Source organism: Leucopleurus acutus (genome assembly GCF_964270905.1).
Source record: "Leucopleurus acutus genome assembly, chromosome: 1".
NCBI lineage: Eukaryota > Metazoa > Chordata > Mammalia > Artiodactyla > Delphinidae > Leucopleurus > Leucopleurus acutus.
The window spans coordinates 77683877-77694052 of NC_139142.1; the positions used below are offsets into that span (position 1 = coordinate 77683877).

The 10176-nt window shown below is 41.9% G+C and overlaps 1 protein-coding gene across 1 annotated transcript; it reads right to left on the reverse strand.

Moving 5' to 3' along the window:
* Positions 1-8338: 8338 nt before the first annotated feature.
* Positions 8339-8893, reverse strand: GREM1 (gremlin 1, DAN family BMP antagonist; the record flags this gene model as incomplete). Its single annotated transcript, XM_082851322.1, has 1 exon — positions 8339-8893. One exon carries the CDS (start codon positions 8891-8893, stop codon positions 8339-8341), a length of 555 nt encoding a protein of 184 aa, XP_082707448.1.
* Positions 8894-10176: the final 1283 nt, after the last annotated feature.

Genomic DNA, 10176 nt, shown 5'->3' on the forward strand with positions numbered 1-10176 from the left:
TTTTATTAATTTTTATTGGAGTATAGTTGCTTTACAATGTTGTGTTAGTTTCTGCTGTACAGCAAAATGAATCAGCTATACGTATACATATATCCCCTCTTCTTTGGATTTCCATACCATTTAGGTCACCACAGAGCATTGAGTAGAGTTCCCTGTGCTACAGTAGGTTCTCATTATCTGTTTTATACATAGTAGTATATGTATGTCAACCCCAATCTCCCAATTCATCCCACCCCCCATTCCCCCCTTGGTATCCATATGTTTGTTCTCTACATCTGTGTCTCTATTTCTGCATTGCAAAGTTCATCTGTATCATTTTTCTGGGAGAATAATTATTTTAAATACCTTGATACATACAATTATTTTAACCTTTTTTCCCAGTAAACTTGTTGGTGTAACAGGAAGTGAACACTGGTAATCCTCTACTTGGTAATTACCATTAAGATCATAGGAAGGTGTTTAGCACTGCTGTAATTTAGGCTTTTATCTTTTCCCACTTAAACGTTTGCAACCAGACTAAACTGTAGAGTTTAGGGATTCACAATTTGGCGATAAAACTAAAGATATGCAAAGAAATTACTGTAAAAGTTAGGAGAGTGATTATTATTATGGTGTGAAAAAATGGTAAAATTGAGCTGGGGCATAGAAGAGCTTCTGCAGAGACTGGAAAAATTATATTTCTTAACCTAATGGCCGTTAAAAGAGTGTTTGCCTTATAGCAATTCTTTATTGTAAATTTTGAAATCAGGAAGTGTAAGTCCTTAAACTTTGTCCTTTTTCAAGAATATTTTGGCTATTCTGGGTCCCTTGCATTTTCATATAAATTTTAGGATTAGCTTGTTAATTTCTGCAAAGAAGCCAGTTAAGGATTTCGATAGAGATTGTGTGAAATCTGTAGAGCAATATTAATTCTTCTAATTCATGAACACAAGGTGTCTTTCTGTTTATTTAGGTGTTCCATAAATTCTTTAAACAGTGTTTTATAGTTTTATTATACTTCCTTTGTTAAATTTATTCCTATGTATTTTGTTCTTTTGATGCTATCGCAAATGGAATTATTTTTTAATTTTGTTTCAGATTTTTCACTGCTAGTGTATAGAGTACAATTAATTTTTGAATATTGATCTTGTATCCTGCAACTTTGATATTAGCTTTTGCTATGGTCTGAATGTTTGTGTCCCACCAAATTCATACGTTGAAATCCTAACCTCACCGAAGATAATGGAATTAGTAAGTGGGGTCTTTGGGAGGTGCTTAACTCATGAGGGTGGGACCCTCATGAATGAGATTAGTGCCTTATAAAAGGGGATCCAGAAATATCCCTAACACCTTTCACCATGTGAGGACACAACAAGAAGTCTGGGACCTGAAAGCAAGCCCTCAGCTGACCAATGTAGCACCCTGATCTTGGGTTCCCAGCCTCCCAAACTGTGAGAAGTTACGTTTGATGTTCATAAGCTACCTAATCTGTGGTATTTTGTTATAGTAGCCTGAATAGACTAAGACAGCACTAATACTTTTTTTGTGACTTCCTTAGGATTTCTACATATAAGATCATGTCATCTGAAAATAGAAATAGTTTTACTTCTTCCTTTTTAGTCTGGATGACTTTATTTTCCCTTACTGGCCTAATTACCCTGCTAGAGCCTCCAGTACAATATTGAAAAGAAGTGGTAAAGATATTTTAATGCAGAAATTTTCAGCCTTTCTTTCACCTTTAAGTAATGTTAGTTGTTGGTTTTTCATACATGCCCTTTTCAGGCTGTGGAAATGCCCTTTTATTCCTAGTGTGTTGAGTGATTGTATCATGAAAGGGTGTTGGATTTTGTCAAGTGATTTTTCCATATGATTGTGTTTTTTTTCCTATATTCTATTAATATGTCATATTGCATTGATTTATGATTAAACTAACCTAACATTCCTGGGCAAATCTCACTTAAGCATGGTGTATAATCCTTTGTATATGTTGCTGGATTCACTTACTTAGTATTTTGCTGAGGATTTTTGCATCTATGTTTATAAGTGATATTTGTCTATAGTTTTCTTTTATGATGTTTTGTCTGGTTTTGGTTATCATGGTAATACTGGTCTCATGGGATGAGGTAGAAAGTGTTTCTATTTTCTTAGAAGAGGTTATAAAGAATTGGTATTAATTCTTTAAATATTTGGTAAAATTCACCAGTGAAGCCATATGGTCTTAGGGTTTTCTTTGTGCAAAGCTTTTTGAATACGAATTCAATCTCTTTATTTCTGATAGTTCTATTCAAATATCTGTTTCCTCTTGAGTTAGTTTCAGGAGTTTGTGTGTTTCTAGGTGTTGTGAGCACCTGTATAAACAGAGTAGACCCTTACCCAAAGTTTGGTTCAGACCGGTGACACCACAAACACCCCAAGAGTATATGAAAAGATTTATTACTCACATAATGAGGCTTTCTGTGGAGAGCAGGGCAGGCCTCCCAACCTGGTCTGAAAATGGCTTAAGAGAGCAGGGAAAGGAAACTGACTTGCAGTTTTTATGATGGTTAACAAATGATGCTGGGATGAGGGTTCCCACCTGGGGGAGAGGGGCCCTTGTAGAGTTCAATCATCTCATCAGTGGTAAATGAAAGAACCTGGGCTTTCTTCTCAGCTTGCTCAGATGTGGGACAGAGGGGAAGAGAGAGGAGTAAGGCTTAAAAGGCTAGGAATTTGTCCATTTTATCAAAGTTTCTAATTTGTTGGCATACAATTGTTTATGGTATTCTTATAGTCCTTTTTATTTTTGGAAGTTTCATAGTACTGTTCCCTTTTTTTTTTTTTTTTTTTTTGTGGTATGCGGGCCTCTCAATGTTGTGGCCTCTCCCGTTGCAGAGCACAGGCTCCGGATGCGCAGGCTCAGCGGCCATGGCTCACGGGCCCAGCCGCCCCGCGGCATGCGGGATCTTCCCGGACCGGGGAACGAACCCGCGTCCCCTAGCATCGGCAGGCGGACTCTCAACCACTGCGCCACCAGGGAAGCCCCATCCTTTTAAGCTTTTTGTTTAGGCTATTGCTTGCCCCAGCTGCTATCTACTGCCTCATGCAGCCACAAAAATAATCAGTTGCCTCTGCTTTCAACGGGGCTTTTCACACTTGGCAGTTTCCAATTAGGTCAAGTAAAGATACCTTTGCAAGGGGGGCCTTCAGGGCCTGACAGGTCAAATAATTACAGTTCTCTGGGTATTTGGCTTTGAAAGAACTCCAGTCTCATTCTACCTCTTCCAGTGGCTGCCAGACTGCTGGTATTCACTATAGTTGCCAGCTGTCGGTTTTCAAGTCTTCTATGGAACTGGAGAGGGAGATGAGAATAGGGCAAGTTACAATATCACAGTGCTCACTGTTGTTACAGAGATTCAGCTTTTCTCTCCAATAAATGTTCCTCAGACTGCTGCAAGCCTTAGGTTAATTTCCAGAGTTCTAAACATTTTTGCCAGTTTCTCATTGCTTTTATGGAGGAAAAACTTTTCAAAACTCCTCACTCCAACATTTTTGCTGATGTCTAGTTACATACTTTTTTTGAAACCTAGAATGCATTTGTTTCCAATCCCACTACCTTTTCAAACCCTGTCCAGCCATTACCCCCTAGGTGTGAGTGTGGCTTTTCTGAGGACACTGTCTCCTTTGTACTTGCTGCCTTCTTTCCACTCCAAGTCCAAGGAGGCCACGACAGAAAGAGAGGTGGCAAAGAGGCTTTGAATGCTTCGGAGATGGGGCTCCTGATGACGCCATCTACAAACTCAGGGTGGCCTTCATCATTAGATGAAATAAGCAAGAGTTGGATCTATTTTTAGACTGCTGCATTCTATCCTTAAAAGAACAAACTGATAAGTTGAAAATCTCACAATTTTCCATAGTGTTTAAGCGCACAGCTACTGCAGTTAAGACTTATGAGTTCACTGCCTCCTAGCAGTGATGATAATGGTATTCATATTGTTGAGTCACTATGAAAATTAAGTGGAAAACAAAATCCTTGACAGTGTCTGGCATAAGCACTCCATATATAGTTTCTGGCACTTTCATTATCACTGGCAGAGTACCAATACCTAGTATAAATCCTGTATTGTACATCTGAGTAGAAAGGGACCTCAGAAATCCACTGATTCAATTGCATATCCAGGACAATACCTCACAATGCTGCAAATCCCTATCAAATGATATCTAGCATACGTTTTAATATTTCCAAGGACAGGGAGTTGACCATCTCAAAGGCAACTCATTGCATTGCCGCATCACTCTCGTCGTTAGAAAGCTCTTTCTTCTACTGAGCCCCAAATCTTTCTCCCCCTTTTCCCCTGAACACCTCAAAATAAAGCTATTATCTTTTCAGTGTGACAATTCTTCCACTATCTGAAGGCTTCTCAGAAGCATTCTAACTCTTCTTTCTAGCTCTGGGGAAGAGGTTGGTACTTTCCACTGCTCACCAGATCTCCCCTGCCTCTAATTGCCATGGCCTGAGGTGTCCTCCTGAAATCAAGTGGGACCTGGAAGGTCTGAGTGGAGAAAATAAATTTCCTTTCAGATCACAAGAGATCTCATGATCTGTTTTCTACCTCCCTTCCCATGACAAGTGAATCCCTGCCCCAGCCCTGCCCTGTGAACATTACCAATGAAATACACACACACACACACACACACACACACACACACACACGCAAACAGAGAAGAGGTTCAATTTATTGATTGCTCTTTGGGAAAGGTTATATAGAACATTATTGGGGTGGAATTAAATTCTAGTTACAGATTCATAAAACGTTGCTTTCAACCCAATTAGCTTTTATGAGACTATCAAATCCCCTCTCATCCTCAGAGACAGCAGAGGACCCCAATCATAGTCTTCATAAATTTGTTGTTTTAAATGATTAAAGCAGACATAATACATAATGCAGTTGATATTAAATATATTGAGAATGACAAATCAGTAGAACTACTTTCACTCTTCAGCATTAACTGGTCATTTATAAATGTTCTGTACATACATTTTTTATTTCAGATTTTCTCCTTAAAGGAACTTGTGAACTGTTCAGTATTATCTGCTATTTGTTTGTATACACACATTTTAATTCTTCCAAAATCACATTTAAGATCTTTCTTAAATTGCCTCAGAAATGTTAACCTTTAAGGAACATTCAATTAAAAAAATAAAAGCTCAGGTCTTCACTCTGTAACACACGTTCAGATGTGTCAAGATTTTGTTTCCCTCTGATAAAAGCCTCCAACAATATACAATGCGCCAGCCTCTTCTTTTGCTCAACTCAGAGGAAGTCATATAAAGGAGAAAAAAAACATGCTTGAAATCACAGTGACCAAAGGATTTGAGTTAATAATTACATTAAATAACCATAACTTTTTGATTAACTATTCACATTCCACACAGTGGAAATTATCCTTTCCTCCAGATTTTTCACTTACATTTTTAACTTTGCAGAACTACAATAACAAAAAACAACTTACAGACTTGCAGGATGTGTTTTTCTCTTTTAATGCCAAGCACAAAGTGTACATCATAAAATTCATATTTGGTGTTTGGCATTATTTTAATAGGAAAGATCTAGATCACAAATATCTTGCCATAAAAAATTCTACTATAGTAATGAAAAAAACATATCATTACATCATCGGTGACTCCAATACAATATGTGACAGATACGGCACTTTCAATAAATGTTGGAAGACACGCGGGACTTGGGCTAGTCTTAATGTAGACACAATAAGAAAAGCAGACATTTCCCTCTTTGGCTAGTGCTGTGCTTTTAGGGCAGTTATGCTGCTGATTACCCCATTGAAGCTCATTTTGAGGAAATTCTCTTTACTTAAGCCAAATCCAACTTACATGCAAGACTGTGGTACAGGGCTTCCCTGGTGGCGCAGTGGCTGAGAGTCCGCCTGCCGATGCAGGGGACGTGGGTTCGTGCCCCGGTCCGGGAGGATCCCACATGCCGCGGAGCGGCTGGGCCCGTGAGCCATGGCCGCTGAGCCTGCGCGTGCGGAGCCTGTGCTCCGCAACGGGAGAGGCCGCAACAGTGAGAGGCCCGCGTACCGCAAAAAAAAAAAAAAAAAAAAAAAGCAAAAAAAGACTGTGGTACAAGCTACTAAAAGAAGATTCCTGCTGCCAACTGAAGTCATCTCTTTTTAACAAAACTGCATGCTCGTGGCAGAGTCAGAACAAGAGAGATTCGGTGTCTGCTGGTTCTGAGCGTCCTTCTCCCTCTCTAGTGTGGTTTTATATTTTCAGCTCCTTCCCCTTTCTTTTCCTCTCCCCCACCCTCAAAATTCTAGCTTAGCATTTGCATGCTTAATTAAATCCATTCTGCGTTTTATTGTTGGGAGGACGTGGACGATACAAGGATTTAGGGCAGGGGCATACGGTGTATGTGACATGCACTGACGATGTGTTTGCACAAATGCGCCTAGTGTAGAATCATCAGTAGTGAATTTCAAAGTTTTAAAATGAGACCCAATATTTCGGGTGTTCAAGATGACTTCTGCCTCAAAGTATGGTTCCTATTTATTTGTTAGTAGGGAAAGCACTGGACCAAAACAAAAATAAAATAAAAACAGCCTCTTTAGTTGCATTGGTTCTTTGAATGCTGGAGCCTTCATGGGCAACTGAAACACAAGTCTATGGTGTTTGTTTCCCAGGTTACACATGACTTGGCTGGTGAGACTGAGAGGATGCAAGGCAAGAATCGTATCGGGGGTGGGTGGGTTTACATATAAAACCTCAGGCTTGAAGAGAGCAAGTTGTCCAAATCCAAAATGCAGGAAGGTTCACCCACCCTGTGCTCTGGCCATCAGATAAATACTAAATACGCATTGCAAATAACCTACGTTTAATCAGGGAACAGTAGTTTCCAAATGGTTACAATGTTACATAAATCCTACCAGCTGTAGGACAGCTAATGCACACAAATACTCTCATTTCTTAACTGGGGGTTCCCATTAGTCCCTTCAAGGGCAAAGGAAGAAGGGCTGGTGTATCCCTTACATGTCCTCCCTGACTTTTGACTACTCCTTAGCCAGAGGCAATCTCCTTCCTTTCCTTACTCTCCTCTGCTCTCCAGCTCAATCTCTTATAGATGGCTAAAACAAAAAGACCCCAAATATACTTCTTTCTAGAAAGGAGCAGGCCTAAACTCTCTTACCTTAGCCTGGTCCTTCACTGTCAGGTACATTTAGCAGAGGCAGAATCTTTACAATACAGGGTTGTGGCTCTCAGAAACATGACACAGGAACAAGGAACTGGGAAAGAGGTGATTATACCCCAGCCTAAAGGAAAGATAATAAGACCTTCTGCTTATAAGGTTTTTGTCTTTTTCCTATTCCTGTGGGGGGGGGGGCAGTTTCTGAACTACATCTTTTGTCCATCTGAGGGGCCAAGCAGGAGGGGATGTTTTGGTTTCGCTCACTCACTTGGTTCTGAAAATAGGAGTGGTCAATATTTATGTTTTAAGTTTGGTATTGGGTTACAGCTAATTTCCACAGTCACAGTGACTCACAAAGTTAATGATCTTGGGGGGGGGGCAATTTCATTTCTCCTCTGTTTCCTTGGGTTCTTTAAATACCAGGAAAAAACTTGCTAAAGCATGGGTCTCACCATGTTTGGGGGTTGGCCTTTCCAGGCTCTGCACACCTCCCTCCTGAATTTTGCTGGGCCAACTGGTCCTCACCTGCGATCTCTCCCTTCTCTCAATCTTCTAACCTTCCTGCCCTACCAGCCTCCCCCAGAGTCTGAAAGGTCTTCCCCAAATAGGAAACATTTGCATCTGTGGTCAAGTGAGTTACTTTAGAGCCTCTGGCAGGTAGGAGATTAGACGGAAATAGTCACTGAGATCCTAAGAAGGGATGGACTGTGACAGGGAAGAGGAAGGGGGAAAGCAAGCACAGGTTGAAATATCCTAAGGCCAAGGCAGCACTAAAACAGGTCTCTTGCCCTCAGAGTAGCATTTTCCACTAACATTCATTCTGAAGGGAGGTTCTGGTCCCCAGGAGGGCACATGGAAGACCAAGGCAGAACCCTGCCCCTCCAAATGTGCCTCAGGTGGTGTGGGCTTTCTGTACCATCCCGCATGGAAGCAGATACGTTTACATAATAGGAAGTACCCTCTAGCAGAGACTGTGTTTCCTCTGGTGTCTGCAAACACCCACAGGGACCCATGCACACTCATGCACACAAACTACGCACTAGCAGGCTCCTGGCAGAAGGCAGCTGGTGGTTCTTCTTGCCTCTAGATTTAAGCCAAGTAAGAATCAGGTTGATTTAGGTCGGGTTCTGGGCCCGCCTGGGGGCTTGCACCCCAAGGACAGGCTGGGTAGGCCCGGCTTAATCCAAATCGATGGATATGCAACGACACTGCTTGACACGAGTGACCCTCTTCTTCTTGGTGGGCGGCTGTAGTTCGGGGCAGTTGAGCGTGACCATCATGGTGGTGAACTTCTTGGGCTTGCAGAAGGAACAAGACTGAAAAGAGCCTTCCTCCTTCCGGATGTGCCTGGGGATATAGAAGGAGTTGCACTGGCCGTAGCAGAAACGGTTGATGATGGTGCGGCTGTTGCAGCCCTCCTCGTGGATGGTCTGCTTCAGCGGCTGGGTTTTGCACCAGTCTCGCTTCAGGTATTTGCGCTCGGTCACATGCAGGGCCTCCTGGCTGGACTCCAGCACTTCCTCCCCGGGCACGGTAGTGCCCCGCCCCTGGCCCCGCCCCCGGTTCCTGGAGCCAGGCTGCTGGGGAGACTGAGTCTGCTCCGAGTCATTGTGCTGGGCCTTGTCTGGCGGGGGGATGGCCCCTTGGGACCCCTTCTTTTTCCCTTCAGCAGCCGGCAGCAGGGTCCCCAAGAGGAGAAGCAGGGCTCCCACAGTGTAGGCCGTACGGCTCATGCTAAAGGGGGGAGACACAGAGAGGAGAGACGTGAAAAATGGAAAAGATAATTAATGAAAACATTCATAAAACAGCTAATGTTTTATCAGGCACTTGCTAAACGCTCGACGTAAACGATTTCATTGCCTCTCACGGTATCTCCGTGCATTAGGTACTGTTATTCTCGTTACCTTCTGGGCCATCAAGCCATGAAGTAGCTTGCCCGGGGTCAGCCAGTGAGTAAGCCAAGACGTGAGCTCTGTCACTTGTCCTCTCAGGGGAATTGCTTCCTGGCTTCTGACACCAACTACGTTTGACTTTGTATTATGGTCCCTTAACTGTATTCATTCTTTGTTTCTTTTAATTGAAGTATAGTTGATTTATAATGTGTTAGCTTCAGGTGTACAGCACAGTGATACAGTTATACATATATATATATTTATTCTTTTTCAGATTCTTTTCCATTATAGGTTATTACAAGATACTGAATACAGTTAGGGTCCTTGTTGTTTATTTTATATATAGTTATTCATTCTTGTACTTGACAATATTTGGTTAAGTTCCTGCTACGTAAATAGATGAATTAGCCTCGCCAGCCAGAGGGCTCATCTGACAGGAAAGGGTCTCACTATTTCTCCCTGACTGGCCTGAGCCGTTCCTGAGTTCGCTTGATTGGATGCTTATGAGATGTTCAGTGTTATCAGGCATCGGAAGGAGATGTGTGGAGGCCAGAAAGAAGAAGAATCCTTCACAGGAAGAGCACTAGACGAAAAGTCAAGACTCAGCTTCTAGTCGAAGTCCTAGGATAACAGCTTGCTTTCTGATCTAGAGAAAATTTCACTTTACCTTTTAATAAATGACTTTATTTAAGCAAAGATACAAATACCTCATATCCCCAGATATGTTGTTCAGATCAAAATTGATGTAAAACGGAAAGCAATTAGAAAACTAACTAAATATGGTGGTACTGCAGACAGAACAAATTACTTTACCAGAAAGATCACGTAATTCATAAGATTCCGGGATCACTCATTCTCATTTTTAAACTGGGCACAGATATTCATTATATCATTCTTAATACCACGATACACATTGTTCTACTTTTATTTATTTATTTTAATTAATTAATTAATTAATTTTTGGCTGTGTTGGATCTTTGTTTCTGTGCGAGGGCTTTCTCCAGTTGCGGCGAGCGGGGTCCACTCTTCATCGCAGTGCGCGGGCCTCTCACTATCACGGCCTCTCCCGTTGTGGAGCACAGGCTCCAGACGCGCAGGCTCAGTCACTGTGGCTCACGGGCCCA